The sequence below is a fragment of the Entelurus aequoreus genome, linkage group LG16 (genome assembly GCF_033978785.1).
Source record: "Entelurus aequoreus isolate RoL-2023_Sb linkage group LG16, RoL_Eaeq_v1.1, whole genome shotgun sequence".
NCBI lineage: Eukaryota > Metazoa > Chordata > Actinopteri > Syngnathiformes > Syngnathidae > Entelurus > Entelurus aequoreus.
The window spans coordinates 38,121,847-38,139,113 of record NC_084746.1 but is presented as its reverse complement, the minus strand read 5'-3'; the positions used below and the strand labels follow the sequence as shown (position 1 = coordinate 38,139,113).

General features: G+C 41.7%; 1 protein-coding gene across 2 annotated transcripts in view; it reads left to right on the top strand.

Moving 5' to 3' along the window:
* Positions 1 to 4,821: 4,821 nt before the first annotated feature.
* Positions 4,822 to 17,267, top strand: part of LOC133630938 (uncharacterized protein DDB_G0282077-like) — a 78,033-nt gene continuing 65,587 nt past the window's right edge. The window contains exon 1 of one of the 2 annotated variants that reach the window (XM_062022816.1): positions 4,822 to 4,958. In XM_062022816.1, the coding sequence (XP_061878800.1) occupies positions 4,871 to 4,958 (88 nt within the window). In that variant the 5' untranslated portion in view covers positions 4,822 to 4,870. Of the gene's footprint in view, positions 4,959 to 16,593; positions 16,998 to 17,267 lie in introns of those variants that run through there. The other variant, XM_062022817.1, reaches the window with a different exon arrangement.

The following is a 17,267-nucleotide window of genomic DNA, read 5'->3' as shown; positions in this document are numbered from 1 at the left end:
ATAAAAGAACCAAACTTCATGAATGTTTTTTTGTGACCAACAAGTATGTGCTCCAATCACTCTATCACAAGTTGTAGAAATGTTTGGAAACTCAAGACAGCCATGACATTATGTTCTTTACAAGTGTGTAAACTTTTGACCATGACTGTGGGAGATTTGTCTCCAATATGCTCTGTGTTGGCCCTGTGATGAGGTGGCGACTTGTCCATGGTGTAGACTGCCTTCCGCCCAAGTGCAGCTGACCCCAAGAGGGACGAGCTGTAGGAATGGACGGATGGATGAAAAGGGGGCTACAGACACAATGTATGGCATTCAAATGTTAGCCAAATTAATCAATCAAATAATCAAATAAATTCTATGGACATTTCAGAGTAGAATCACAGTAACTTAGTAAGTTAGCATAACTTAAATGGAGTCCTTTTTTTTACACAATTTAAATGAAGTTGTTTAAACTTCATGAAGCATTTAGATGACAAATAAATCAATGTGTTTGTACTAAAGTAATGGGGTTTGTCTAACTAGAGAGGTCTTATGGCAGGGGTGTCAAACTCATGTTAGCTCACGGGCCACATAGACGAAAATCTATTCCTAAGTGGGCCGGACTGGTAAAATCATGTCATGATAACTTAAAAATAAAGACAACTTCAGATTGTTTTCTTTGTTCAAAAATAGAACAAGCACAATCTCAAACCATACAAATCAAAATGTTTTTTTTTTAAAAAATACACTTACATGTTCATAGTAGTCTATCTTTATTTGTTGTGATTTATAATTTTTAAATAAATTATGTGATAATAATATTCATCAGTCAAATATGTCTGAGTCTGGCAGAGTTTTAAAATGCTCTCATTGGTGTAAAGATGTAATAAATAGTAATATCAAAATCAAATTACAGGATGTTATAATTGTAATTTACTCATGTTCCTCAACTAACATGGTGTTTATTCTGTACGTATGTAGCATCATCTACATCATGGGTCACACATGAAGTTAGAAGGGGATACATGTTTGTGAAACTCTCCTCATGATGGGTTCTTCTTTGGACCGACAGAATGCTGCAAAGGAAAAATTGTTTTATAAATGTCAATGCCATGCTTCCATGGTTTGATTTGAAATGTTATAGACTTATGGGGATTGAAAATACACAACAACAAGTAACAACAGGTAAGAAATCGGACCCTTAACCATCCATCCATTTTCTACCACTTGTCCCGTTCGGGGTCGCGGAGGGTGCTGGAGCCTATCCCAGCTGCATTTAGGCGGTAGGCGGGGTACACCCTGGACAAGTTGCCACCTCATCACATGGCCAACACAGATAGACAGACAACATTCACAGTGACATTCACACACTAGGGACCATTTAGTGTTGATTTACACTCTTGGCATTCTCTCGATGAGCTTCAAGAGGTCGTCACCTGAAAGGGTTTTCACTACACAGGTGTGCTTGAAGCTCATCGAGAGAATGCCAAGAGTGTGCAAAGCAGTAATCAGAGCAAAGGGTGACTATTATGAAAGAAACTACAATATAAAACATGTTTTCAGTTATTTCACCTTTTATTAAGTACATAACTCCACATGTGTTGATTCATAGTTTTGATGCCTTCAGTGACAATCTACATAATAGTCATGAAAATAAAGAAAACACATTGAATGAGAAGAAGGTGTGTCCAAACTTTTGGCCTGTACTGTACTGTACTGTACTGTATATATATATATATATATATATATATATATATATATATATATATATATATATATATATATATATATATATATATATATATATATATATATATATATATATATTAATATATAGATATATATATTTAAATTTTCCTGAGGGAACTCTCCTGAAGGAATCAATAAAGTACTATCTATCCATCTATCTATATACACCAGTGGCGAGCCGTGCGTTTCCCACCTAGGCCTTCAGTGATGTCCGACTTCAATGATTACCTCTCAAAATACCATCATTTATGTCACCACATGACCATTGCTGGAGAAATACTATACAGGAACACATTTACTGTGCATTGAATCACACCAACAGTCTACAAAACGGGTTATTTGCTGGCGCATTTAAAAATCAATAACCCCATTAAGCAATTAAAATATATCTTATGTGGTACTGTCAAAATTAAAATTGCAAAAAAACATATCAAATGTGAAAAAATAAATAAATAAAACATTTGAACTCACAATTTGTCGCACCCATTCGACGCCGTATAAGCCAGTGTTACCGCTCGTAGTCGCCTGATTCGAGTGGAATTGGCGGGCATTTCCCCATTTCATCGCCGACATCGTCTCACAATATGTAGTTTCTCTTTAAATATCCTTGAAAACTGCCTTGCAAATATATGTGTTGTCTTGTGTAATCATAAAAAATGCAGACAAGGCGTGTTGGCTGAGTTCTTAAAATTTACTCCACAGCGTGCTCATCAATAACATCCAGCTGCCGGTATGGCGACATTGAACAACCTAAACGGGGCGACAGCGCATGCTCTTCACTACTGTGGCATGCTGGGTAATGGAGTTCTTATGTTACCTAGCTCATAACATCACAATATATATCTGCCACCTAATCAACTTTTTGTTTGTGGCTCAACACTTCCTGCTTCCTGCTAAATTGCAACTTATGAATGGATACTCACTTTGGAGTGACAAGTGAGTATCCAATCACAGTCTCGTTCACATCAGGCTACTTAGAGATGCTACTGTCAACAACTTGTGATTTGATTGGCTATCGCAACTGTCTATCAACTGTATGTGTTCTCAAATTTATCCGCTAACGATCCCGGTGAGTATCTAATCACAGAAGGCTTAAATGTCAATTTCAACGGGAAGCCAGCTAGAAGGCCTTACTGACAACAACTGGTTATCTTATTGGCTATGGCAATTATCTATGAACTGTATGTGCCCGTTCACTTACAGTGCACAGACATATTGTTGATTCTGACGGCAGATTTGGTACAGCATGGCAACATAAGATAGCTGAATTCTGATTGGATAAAAACTCCAACCTACATTTAGATTTCAATTTCCTTTATTTCACCAGGTTAAGACTCATTGAGATTAAAATCTCTTTTTCAAGAGCGACCTGACAAAGAGGGCGGCACAAACAAAGTCACAATAATAATTACAACCAGACAATACAACAGAATAACAGCAGTCATACATACCACAACAGGTCAAAAATGATTGAAAACGATTACGTAATAATTCAATTTAAAAGCAAGTACATTTCCCAAGAGAACTGGTTTCTCGATCTTTTAAAATGGACTTAAACTCCCCGAAAGTGATCAACTCTGGTGGCCTCAGATCTTTCTGGATGTCATTCCAAGTGCTGTGTTGGCTCTAGGAACCAACATGTGGAGGACATCCTGTGAGCCTAGGCTGTAATGACTGGAGTCTCTACACACAAGGAACACAGATAGGTGGGGGCAAGTCCAAGAAGACATTTATATATAAAAACTATCCATCGAGAAAGTCTTCGGGCAATTAAAGATGGACAGTTGCCTTTGCATACAAAGTACAGTGGTGGACAATATTCCCACAAGCAGTAATAAAAGGTAAGGCACAGTGATATACAGTGTCTAGTTTTTTCAATTAAGTGCCAGGTGCATTGATAAAAAGCAAGTCTCCATAATCAAGTAAAGGTGGATGATATCAGATGTTTCCTAACTTTTAGTGAAAAGCAAGGCTTATTTCTGAAAAAGATACCCAAATTAATTTTAAGCATAGAGACAAGCTTTTCTATGTGTGCTTTAAAAGACTATCTCTCATCAATAATACAAATTCCTAAGTATTTATATGTTGTGACCAACTCAAGCTCGACCCCATGAGTAGTCAATATTTTAGGGATGTTCAACGGCAGCAGTTTGCCATTTGAGAAAAACATCACCTTAGATGTGTCTGCATTTAGGACTAGCCTAAGTTGGGTCAGCTGGGACTGAACAACATCAAAAGCAGACTGCAAGAGTTCAAGGCTTTGCACTGCAGAGGGGGATGAACAATATGTGACTGCATCATCTGCATAGAAATGGAAAGCATTTTATCATAAAGATTGTTCACGTAAATGGAGAACAACAGCGGTCCTAATATTGAACCCTGTGGTACGCCCTTTAACACAGGGAGGAAAGATGGAAAAGACCCCGCAAACTGGACACATTGTGTTCTATCAGAAAGGTAATTAGAAAACCAGTTTACAGCATGCCGACATGCGCATGCTGTTAAAACAAAAACAACAACACTGGAAGGAGCATAATATGACATGAAGAGATAATGAATACTTTTAGATATTTAAGGAAAGTCAATTAAAAATGACTTTTATCTTTAACTATGATCATGATTCTGGTTATGTTAGGCCAGCAGAGAAGACCACTGGTATATACACAGTATATATATACTGTATATATATATTGAGGCCAGGGGCGCCGCTAGGGATTTTGGGCCCCATGAAAAGAATCTTTACAGGGCCCCCTGTATTATAATTTCATCATCATTAGGGGCCTCTCAGGGCCCCCCTCCATCATGGGCCCCTAGAATCCATCTCCTTTACCCCCCCCCCCCCCCCCCCCCCCCCCTTTTCGGCGCCCCTGATTGAGGCATTGTATTACATCATTCTCACTCAAACATTTTGCCTTGATATGACTCGAAATTGCCAGGACATGGTGGGGATGTATCTATTTTTCTGAAACCAAAAGGTTCCTGTGGGGACATGCCCTAAGTAAGTACCAGTATATTTAAAATGAAAGTTCCGACTCCTCCCCTTGCAGGTAGCCAAACAACATTCTTTCCAATCGGCACCGAAGGGTGCGTTAAGACGCCACTGAAATTAATAAATAATATTCAGTGCAAGTGCTAGTTTTATATGACAGCATCCAGCGCCAGCTGTCACACAACAATGGATCGTTTTTGGGGCTATTTATTTCTATTGGTTTTCATACCTTTAGTTTATGGTGAGTCCTTTCCACTTATTTACTTGTCATTGAGTCTCCGTTACTGGTTGATTTTTTACTACAGCCTACATTTCTTATATACAAAAAGTATTATATGCCTCTTGTTGCCTCTCAATAAATAGCATTATTATTACTGGTAGTATTATTTATGAAATATTACATTAAACATACCATCCACAAGAAGTAGGATTGTCTGCTTGATCAAACCTCATTAAAGTAAGTAAAAAGGGAATGGCAATAACATACACGAGATCTCTGCCGAGTCGCGATTCGGCGTTCGCTCCCCTGCATATTTATATTTATTGTCTTCAAGGCTTTCTCAGAAGTCAATTCACTCAACATTTACAGTATGTTGTACTGTGTGTCTGTGATTGTCTTTGAGTGGACACACAAACACCATGAACACTTTGAGTAATGACCCATTTCACTAAAAATAAAAGCATTTGATTTCAAGAAGGGGACTAATAATTGTGTCCTCCGGTATATGCACACATAGTGAAGTGAATTGAAGTGAATTACATTTATATAGCGCTTTTTCTCAAGTGACTCAAAGCGCTTTACATTGCGAAACCCAATATCTAAGTTACATTTAAACCAGTGTGGGTGGCACTGGGAGCAGGTGGGTAAAGTGTCTTGCCCAAGGACACAACGGCAGTGACTAGGATGGCGGAAGCGGGAATCGAACCTGCAACCCTCAAGTTGCTGGCACGGCCACTCCACCAACCGAGCTATACAGAGACCCATGATTCTTTTCTTCTACTACGTTTGTACTACAAAATTAGTCATTCCTATTCACTGCTCCCGGAGGTTGGGGGCTTTGGGTGGAATTCGGGAGAGGTGAGGGACGCGCTGTGGCCTTTGCGGGTGGGCTTAGCATGGCCTTCTTTGAGATTTAAGGTGCGCACTTCCGACTGTATGGTGTTTTGATGCTTTTTCGTGCTATTCTCTGCAGGGGTTGGGCTGCAAAGACCAAACAGCCCGCTGGTGGCAATCTGTGGTTCTGGTCTTGGTGACCTCGGCTTAGAACAGAGCTGGGCAAATATTTTAACTCGGGGGGCCACATTGAGAGAAAAAATGTGTCTCTGGGGCAAATGTGTATGTGTGTATAAATGATACATACACATTTAGCTGTAAAAATCTGCTGAACAGTATGTGTGTTTGGGTCCCTTTTTTTCAGGAACACTAATACCAAAAGTCACAACATCCGATAGAATTCTAAAAACGTTATGACAGACCACCTCAAAAAAACAGAATTTAATTTTACAGTTTTTTACTGGGGACACCCAACAGGTACATTACAATGAAGACAGTGGGATTTACAATAATAACTATGAACAATAAAAGACTGAATATTTAAAAAAATATGAACATGGTTCCTCCATAGACATCTTTTACAGTCAAGCAAAACACAACAAAAATGTAACAAACAGCAAAATATGAATGCAAAGTGTAATAAACATCTACAATATGATATATTATCACTTTTATGCAGAAACGTGTTGTAAAAATGAAAATGTGCTTCTGCATCTGTTCCTGACACACGCATTTGTGGCTGGCTGCTCTTAAAACAAACCCCGCCCACTGTGACGTAGATTACCGTAATAACTCTTATAACCCCCAAAAATTCAGATTTCAATCCTTGAAATACTTTCTATAGTTCAAGATTTACGGTCATTTAAAAACAGCACTGCACATCATAATGGCGGCGACAGTTTTGATGTTAAAGGCCTACTGAAATGATTTTTTTTTTATTTAAACGGGGATAGCAGATCCATTCTATGTGTCATACTTGATCATTTCGCGATATTGCCATATTTTTGCTGAAAGGATTTAGTAGAGAACATCGACGATAAAGTTCGCAACTTTTGGTCGCTGATAAAAAAAAGCCTTGCCTGTACCGGAAGTAGCGTGACGTCGCAGGTTGAAGGGCTCCTCGCATTTCCCCATTGTTTCACCAGCAGCGAGAGCGATTCGGACCGAGAAAGCGACGACTACCCCATTAATTTGAGCGAGGATGAAAGATTTGTGGATGAGGAACGTGAGAGTGAAGGACTACAGTGCAGTGCAGGACGTATCTTTTTTCGCTCTGACCGTAACTTGGGTAAAAGGGCTCATTGGATTCCACACTTTCTCCTTTTTCTATTGTGGATCACGGATTTGTATTTTAAACCACCTCAGATATTATATCCTCTTGAAAATGAGAGTCGAGAACGCGAAATGGACATTCACAGTGACTTTTATCTCCACGACAATAATGCACTTTAGCTATGGAGCTAACATGATAGCATCGTGCTTAAATGCTGATAGAAACAAAATAAATAAGCCGCTGACTGGAAGGATAGACAGAAGATCAACAATACTACTATCAGGAGACACTGAACCAAACACTGGACCTGTAACCACACGGTTAATGCTGTGCCGCCTGTCGAAGCCTATCAATGCTGTTGCTAACGACGCCATTGAAGCTAACTTAGCTACAGGACCTCGTCAGAGCTATGATAAAAACATTAGCGCTCCACCTACGCCAGCCCTCATCTGCTCATCAACACCCGTGCTCACCTGCGTTCCAGCGATCGACGGCGCGACGAAGGACTTCACCCGATCATCGATGCGGTCGGCGGCTAGCGTCGGATAGCGCGTCTGCTATCCAAGTCAAAGTCCTCCTGGTTGTGTTGCTGCAGCCAGCCGCTAATACACCGATCCCACCTACAGCTTTCTTCTTTGCAGTCTTCATTGTTCATTAAACAAATTGCAAAAGATTCACCAACACAGATGTCCAGAATACTGTGGAATTTTGCGATGAAAACAGAGCTGTTTGTATTGGGATACAATGTGTCCGAATACTTCCGTTTCAACCATCGACGTCACACGCAAACGTCATCATACATAGACGTTTTCAACCGGAAGTTTCGCGGGAAATTTAAAATTGCACTTTATAAGTTAACCCGGCCGTATTGGCATGTGTTGCAATGTTAAGATTTCATCATTGATATATAAACTATCAGACTGCGTGGTTGGTAGTAGTGGGTTTCAGTAGGCCTTTAAAGGTCTAAAAAAATGATGTAGAACGTCCGGTGGGCTGTGTTGAAAATCTTAACGGGCCGCATGTGGCCCGCGGGCCGTATTTTGCCCAGGTCTGGTTTAGAGTCTTGTAAAGGCGAAGAAGTACTGATGGTCAGTTGCTAAGTGTCGTCTTGGTCTCCTGATGTCAAAATATGGGCAGCATGATGAAAAGTAATATTAGGTGCTAATACTGATTAAATATCAGATTCAAACTCACACACCTTTGTGAGTTTTGCCATTCAGGGCCTTGTTATGGGAGGGCGTGTTGTGCGAGCAAGGACTGTTTGGGTGTGTGTATTTGGGAGAGTGGGGTTCACCTGCCAAAGTTCTTTTTCCTCATTCTGGGGTTTTATTTGGGGGCCTGACCCTCCTAGCTCATGTGAGTAGTGAATACAGGAAGTGAACACTTGTATTAGTAATTGATGTGGTACAGGGGAGGGCTAGGATTCAATAAACTCTGCTTCCTGCTACTCCTTTTCGGACATATTGAGTTGTGTACCAGTGAACATGAAATTCGATCCAATGTACCCTTATGTGCAATTGCGAAATGAACTCAAAAACACAATAACTCAAAGCTGGCCTGCAGGTGAACGTCACGAATGGTAGATGACGTGTGGGCCGCTATCAACTGCAACAGACTATGGAATGTTCTCAACTAACAAACTGAATCAAATGTCTTTGGCCAATATACTTTTAAACAGACATTTTCATTAAGGGGTATGTGACCCATAGGTGGTCTGAGGTAGTAACTTTTTTGGTTCATTGGACTTTTTGAAATCTTTTTTTTTTTTAATTCCCCTGGCATTTTTTCTACATACTGTAATTTCCAGACTGTAAGGCACACTTAATATCCATTTTTTTCCTAAAAACTCGACAGTGCGCCTTATAACCCGGTGCGTCTAATGTACGGAATAATTCTGGTTTTGCTTACCGACCTCGAAGCTATTTTATTTGGTACATAGTGTAATGATAAGTGTGACCAGTAGATGGCAGTCAAACATAAGAGATGCGTGTAAACTGCAATATGATGGCAATATAATTCAAGTAAACAACACCAACATTTTATATGTTCCATTGAAAACATAGAACATCACACACGGCGTTCAAAAATCTTTCAAAATGTTTTAGTACGACTTTGGTAAGCTTTAATATTAGTATGGTGTGTGTATAAGGTAAGACATATTATTTGGCGTTTTGTTTCACAATATTATGCAAAATCAACTTTTCTTACCTTGTGGTACCTGCTGATCTGTAATTGGGATCTGCATAAGTCCTGAAAAATTGCGCAAGTCCGCCTTTGTAGTTTGTGGCAATGCCGTAGTCAATAAGCTTCTTCTTTTTCTCTATCTTCTTGTTATGGGACATTCATCCTCCACTGTTGCCATTTCTAATATAAAGTAGTGTAAAGTTCTTACTTATATCTGTCAGTAAACTCGCCATGAAAGCGCTAAAACATACCGGTATAGTGAGTATACATTATTCACCCAAGGAACTTTAGTTATTAGAGAGTTCCGGTCGGACATTTTTTCACGGGACACATTTGTTGTTGTTTCCGGATGAGAAGATGCTGCGCAGTTATTCATTGAAGTAAAGTCTGAATGTCATTAAAACATGTCATTTTGACACTTCGCCCACTCCCGTCCTTGCATGCTACACTGCTACAACAAAGAGGACGAGGAGAAGACGCTGTCGAAGTGGAGGCACGTAAATAAGACCGCCCACAAAATGGCGCATCCTGAAGAGACTGTCAGAAAGTGAATTGAAGATGATCTGTAAAACATCATCTTTGCAACATTTTGGCCAAATAACCACCATTACATGTTATGTAGACCACAAGGAAGTCTTTTCCATTAAGAAAAAAATATATAATAATACAACTCTTTAAAGAGCCCTATAATTCGGTGTGCCCTATGGTCCGGAAAATACGGTATTTAATGTCTTCAAACACGAGCAGTGTGACAAATAACCGATGAATCGGAAATCAGTTAAAAATTGAGAAGATATGGCTGCATCAGTGCTCAAGCCCCATGGAATGTTCCAAATATAAATTTGTTCATATACCACTTTCTTGTTTTCCGTGAAACTAACAAAGATTTGATCAAAACAAACAAGAATAAGGAAAGGCAAAATATGTGGCAAGTTCAAAGTTTGGAAGAGATTTGGTGTTATGATCCCGGATTGCCCGGATCTTGTTTTGTTCTGCTAGTTTTGACTACCTCAGTTCAGTTTTCTGCACCCCTGGGTTTATGTTTCAGTTGCCATGACTGCAGATTAGTTTCACCTGACGGGACGCTTACCTGCTCCTGGGCACTAATCAGAGAGCTATTTATTCTTGTTTCTCTCCACAATCTGTCTGGCTTCCTTGTTTGTTTCCATAGTTTTTGGATTCTTGATTCCTGTTTATATTCTAGCTCCCGCGCTAGCCTCCTCCTTAGCTTTGCCTCCTGTGCTATCGGCACACTTTGTTTTTCTGCATTTCCTGCATGATTTATGCAAATAAATCATTTCGTACCTGCACGCTGTTTCCGGAGTTTCCGTCTGCATATTGGGAGAACGCCCTTCGAATAACCATGTGATCAAGTCGTTACATTTAAACTTTTTTTAGAATGATAAACTTGATAAAACAGTTGCAATATGTCAAGATTGTAAAGCAGCACTGACGTACAAGACAAAGACCCGGATATCGAAGGCTGCTTTCAAGGCGAACTTGGCCATAACTCAGTCGGTTTCTGCTTCATGATGTAGACTATGGCGGGTTTGTTTTTCCGAGATGCAATAAAAGTTGGAGCGGACATGGCGTGAAGTTGAAGACATATTTAATTTTAACACTCAAAAGGAACAATAAACAAAAGGCGCTCACAGCGGAGGTAGAAAACTTGACTATGAAAAACAAAACTACCACTTTGGCGTAAACTATGGACAGAAAACAAAACTTGCTAACTATGGCCTTAATAAACAATAACTTACTTGCGGACGAAAGGAGCAGCATGAACGATGGACATGAAACAGAGTGTCAGGAGTGTGATGTCGCCAGGCTGACTGCCTGGCAACTACAGGGTTAAATAGTGAAGACATGATTAAAGACAGGTGCATGAGTCGTGAGGACACGTGAAAACTAATGGGTTGCTATGGTGACAAACAAGAGTGCACAATGAGTCCAAACGTGGAACAGGTGAAACTAATGGGTAACCATGGAAACAAGACAAGGGAGTGAAAAGCAGGAACTAAAAAGAGTCCAAAACCAAGCAGAACATAACTTGAACAAAACATGATCACACAGACATGACAGTTTCATTGTTAAAGACTTGAGACCGTACAGTGTTGTGGAAAATGAGGGACATAATAAATACATTGGAGCCTCTGTACACAGTTGATAGCACCCTATCAACGAATAAGTGCCAGAGCTCAAAAGTAAAGTATGGAGGAAAATTGTTTTAACAGTGGAAATTATATATTAAGTCTTTTTTAATTTTGAGAGGGGCTTTCCAAAGTTCTTTAAATGTAATTTGTTACACTAATAAACACAATGACATGGTAAACTATATTGCCAAAACTATTTGGCCACCTGCCTTTTACTCACACATGAACTTGAAGTGCCATCCCATTCCTAACCCATAAGGTTCAATATGATGTCGGTGCATCTTATGCAGCTATTACAGCTTCAACTCTTCGGGGAAGGCTGTCCACAAGGTTGCGGAGTGTGTTTATAGGGATTTTCCACCATTCTTACAAAAGCGCATTGGTGAGGTCACACACTGATGTTGGTCGAGAAGGCCTGGCTCTCAGTCTCTGTTCTAATTCATCCCAAAGGTGTTTTATCTGGTTCAGGTCCGGAGTCTGTGCAGACCAGTCAAGTTCATCCACACCAGACTCTGTCATCCATGTCTTTATGGACCTTGCTTTGTGCACTGGTGCACAGTCATGTTGGAAGAGGAAGGGACTCGCTCCAAACTGTTCCCACAAGGTTGGGAGCATGGAATTGTCCAAAATGTTTTGGTATCTTGGAGCATTCAAAGTTACTTTCACTGGAACTAAGGGGCCATGCCCAACTCCTGAAAAACAACTCCACACCATAATTCCTCCTCCACCAAATTTCACACTCGGCACAGTGCAGTCCGAAATGTACCGTTCTCCTGGCAACCTCCAAACCCAGACTCGTCTATCAGATTGTCAGATGAAAAAGCGTGATTCATCACTCCAGAGAACGTGTCTCCACTGCTCTAGAGTCCAGTGGCGACGTGCTTTACACCATTGCATCAGACGCTTTGCTTTGGACTTGGTGATGTATGGTTTAGATGCAGCTGCTCGGCCTTGGAAACCCATTCCATGAAGCTCTCTGCATATTGTTCATGGGCTAATTGGAAGGTCACATGAAGTTTGGAGCTCTGTAGCAACTGATTGTGCAGCAAGTCTGCGAACTCTTTGCACTATTCGCTTCAGCATCCGCTGACCCCTCTCTGTCAGTTTACGTGGCCTACCACTTGGTGGCTGACTTGATGTTGTTCCTAAACTCTTCCATTTTCTTATAATAAAGCCGACAGTGGACTTTGGAATATTTAGGAGCGAGGAAATTTCACGACTAGATTTGTTGCACAGGTAATTATAATAATAATAATAATATATTTTATTTGTAAAAAGCACTTTACGTTGAGCAAACAACCTCAAAGTGCCACAGAAAAAGAAAAACAAATTGTAATAATAATAATAATAATAAAAGATAATAAAAATAAATAAAATATAAAACTAGAAACAGCCCAATAGCTAGAACCAGCATGCATATTTATAAAAATCTATAAAAAGGCTTTTTTAAAAAGATGGGTTTTTAAGCCTTTTTTAAAAGCATCCACAGTCTGAGGTGCCCTCCTGTGGTCAGGGAGAGCGTTCCACAGACTGGGAGCAGCGGAGCAGAAAGCCTGATCTCCCATAGTTCGTAGCTTTGTCCTTGGAGGTTGGAGGAGGTTAGCCTTTTTGGAGCGGAGGTGTCGTGTGGAGGATTTGGGGGTGAGCAGTTCTTTAAGGTAGACGGGGACATTTCCATGGAGGCACTGGTGAGTTAGTAAGGAGATTTTGAATTCAATCCTGAGTGGAACAGGAAGCCAGTGAAGGGATTTGAGAGTTTGTGTGATGTGGTCATATTTCCACACTCTCATCAGGATCCTAGCAGCACTATTTTGTATGTACTGCAGCTTCTGAATGTTCTTGCTGGGGATCCCGACAAGAAGTGCGTTGCAGTAGTCGAGCCTGGAGGAGACAAAGGCGTGGACAAGCCTTTCGGCATCAGAGAGAGTGAGTGAGGGGCGGAGTTTCGCAATGTGAGTGAGGTGGTAGAAGGAGGTCTTGCACAGTTGTTTTATATGAGCCTCAAAGGTCAGGTGAAGGTCCATTTTAACACCAAGATTAGTGACTGAGGATGAGAGGTGAATGTCGTGGCCGGAGAAGGTGATGCTGGTGATGGTGTATGACTGAGTCTGATGTGGGGTGCCGACTAGAATGGCTTCAGTTTTGGAGCTGTTTAGTTGAAGAAAATTGTGTTTCATCCACGCCTTTATCTCCTCCAGGCAGTTGGTAAGTGTGGATGATGGCAGGGCTGCAGAAGGGGTTGGGTTTGTTTTCAGGTAGAGTTGAGTGTCATCAGCATAGCAGTGGAATGATCTTCCGTGCAGGCTGATGACACGGCCAAGGGGGAGTAGGTAGAGTGTGAAAAGGGTGGGGCCGAGGACTGATCCTTGAGGGACACCACAGGTGACAGAGAGTGTGTCCGACTTTGCCTCTCCCAGAGAGACGAACTCTGTTCTTTTGGTGAGGTAGGACGTGAACCAGTTTAGGGCAGTGTCAGAGAGTCCGATGGTGGAGTGTAGGCGGTGTAGGAGGATGCAGTGATCAACAGTGTCGAATGCTGCAGTGAGGTCAAGGAGGATGAGAAGAGATGGTGAACCAGCATCAGCAGTTATCAGCAGGTCATTGGTGACCTTGACCAGAGCAGTCTCCGTGCTGTGGCCAGACCGGAAACCAGACTGGAACTTTTCATAAATGTTGTTGGTTTTAAGATGATCATGAAGTTGGGCAGCAACTACCTTTTCCAGCACCTCTGAGAGGAATGGAAGATTTGAGATCGGTCTGGAGTTGGCCAGCACTTCTGGGTCTAGACTTGGCTTTTTGAGGAGTGGTTTGATGACTGCAGTTTTCAGGACAGTGGGGACCTGACCAGCCTGGAGGGAGTGGTTAATGATTTTGGTGATCAAAGGACTTATGGTAGGGGTGTGCGTTTTTACCAGGGCTGAGGGAAAGGGGTCCAGGATACAGGTGGAGGGTTTCATCTTCCTCATGATGCCCTCAACCTCTCTCTGTGTGATGTCTGTGAAGCAGCAAAGAGGCTGAGTAGTCCCAGGCTGAGGGTTGACAGTTGGGACTGGGGAGTAGGGGGGTGGAGAGAGAGGAGTGGATGTTTTCTACTTTAGTCCTGAAGAAAGAGATGAAATTGTTGCATTGCTCCTGTGTGGTGTCCGAGTGTAGGTGAGTTTGGGGTTTGAGGAGATGATTTATGGTGGAGAAAAGTTGCTTGGAGTTTCCAGGGCTATTTTTGATGATATTGGAGTAGAACCGGGACCGTGTATCACTGAGGGACTTTGAATAGGCCTTCGGGTGTTCTCAATAGGCTATTTTGTGAACAGTGAGTCCTGTGTCCATGAAACGCCGTTCAAGGACACGCCCCGCTCTCTTCATTTTCCGCAGCTTGTCGGTGTACCAGGGGGCTGAGCGCATGAAGGTGACTGTTTGGATTTTGACAGGGGCATTGAGGTCTAGGAGGCCGCTCAGCGAAGTGTTGTAGAAGTCTACTGACTCAGTGACTGATGGGAAGTTGACAGAGGAGAGATGCTGAAGGTCAACGGCCAGGGTGTCCGGGTTAATGTTTTTTATATTCCTGAAACTGATTTGGCGTTTGGGATTTTCAAGGGGGGACATGAAAGGCAGCTCCATTGAAATGGCCTCGTGGTCAGACACACCCAGGTCATACACCAAGAGGTTGCTGATGGGGACAGAGTTGGTAATGACCAGGTCGAGAGTGTGGCCCCTGGTGTGTGTTGGAACATCAACATGTTGTGTCAGGTTGAGGCAATCTAAAAGATGCAGGAACTCAGCAGCAGAGTGGCAGGATGGGGTGTTGACATGAATGTTAATATCTCCAAGTATTACAATATTGGCTGAGGTTGTGCAGAGTTTGGTGAGAAGGTCATGTATCTCTGGGATGAAAGCAGAGTTTGGTTTGGGGGGTCGGTAGATCAGGAGTATTGTCATGGAGAAAGGGGGTTTGCATTTAAATGCAAGGCATTCAAATGAGGAGTGCACAGGTAGGGGCAGGGGGGACAAATGAAATTTCCTTCGGTGTATAACAGCCAGGCCACCACCACGACCGGTGTTGCGGGCTTTTTGAAGGTAGCCGTAGCCAGAAGGACAAGCTTCATTCAGAGCAGAGTAAACCTCTGGTTGATGCCAAGTTTCTGTGAGGCACATGAAGTCAACTTGTTTGTCAATTATGTGATCTTGAATGAAGGAGGATTTGTTATTGACAGATTGTGCATTTAAAAGTCCAATTTTGACTTTTGTTGAGGTGGTGAGTTTCTGCAGGGACCGGAGCAGGCTGTAATCCACTCCACGTTTTCTGTCCTGCTTGGTGTGTGGAGGTCTCGCGCCGCTTCCCCTGCTGTCATGCAGTGGTCTCGTGACGTTTCCAGTACTACTAATGACAGGAGCGACAGCGCTCTGATGACGTGTCAGATGTGCGACAGGGGTCCAAATGGATGGAATACACCCGGGGTCACCAACGCGGTGCCCGCGGGCACCAGGTCGCCCATAAGGACCAGATGAGTAGCCTGCTGGCCTGTTCTAAAAATAGCTCAAATAGCAGCACTTACCAGTGAGCTGCCTCTATTTTTTAAATTGTATTTATTTACTAGCAAGCTGGTCTCGCTTTGCTCGACATTTTTAATTCTAAGAGAGACAAAACTCAAATAGAATTTGAAAATCCAAGAAAATATTTTAAAGACTTGGTCTTCACCAACTGACAAAGAAACACATAACAGATTTGGTGTCCAGTTCAAAGTGTGACATGATTTATTTAAAAACTTGAGAGTTGACTTTTGTATTTTACATGAGTTATTATTTGTACAAACATGGTGCAAAGTAATTCATGACTTGTTAAAAAAAATGTTAGTGGCTAGCTAGTTAAAATGGGATATTGTGATTTCACAAGACTGTCTTAGAAGTGATCATTTGAAAATAGTCAATTTGAAAAATGTGCATTTAGAGAAAATATAAAAATAAAGTGTTGCATATTGATATTTATCTGTTTCTATATATATGTATTGTGAGAAATCATTAAGATTATAAGTGTTTCCACAAAGATAAATATTATTAATTATTAATTATAACATAGAGTTAAAGGTAAATTGAGCAAATTGGCTATTTCTGGCAATGTATTTAAGTGTGTATCAAACTGGTAGCCCTTCGCATTAATCAGTACCCAAGAAGTAGCTCTTGGTTTCAAAAAGGTTGGTGACCCCTGGAATACACTGATCAAGCTGCTGGTGGTAGACAAACTTTTTCCGACAACTTCTGTGGATATATCGGGGCCGACGCAGAAGTCCGAGTTCATTGATGAAGGGGATTTTATATCCAGGAGTGATTGTGGAGTTGAGTAGGAGGAGTTTGGAGATGGAATATCTGAACGTCATGCTGTCCAAGGGAGGATGTTGCCTAGCCCGGCTCGCCGCTAGCCAAACAGCGTTAGCCAAAAAGTTCAATGAGAAGGCAGCGGTCCCAGCAGCAAGGGCTAACCGCAAAATACCTCTCTGGGCAAAATCAGTGAGGATCGGCTTGCAGCGGTGGAAGAGGAATAGCTCTCTGTCAACGGTGATTTGATGGACGAGCAGGATCCCCGGAGAGGCAAAGTTGACAGCTGGAGGTAGCGGGTAGCAGGTAGGTGCCGATATAAAAAGCGGCTAATCGCAAGGTCAGAAAAGTAAAAAGTTAGTGCTGTTTGAATGAGTATGTTGGCTGGCTAAAAGTAGCGCAGAAACAAACTATAAATCGCGAGTGGAGAAGCGGCGAACAAACAGCGCCAGCGTCCTCTCCCAACGTCGCTGTGTATCAGTGATATTGTTGTTATTCAACTCTGTAGTTGGCATCCTATGACAATTCCACGCTGGAAATCACTGAGCGCGGCCCATTCATTCACAAATGTTTGTA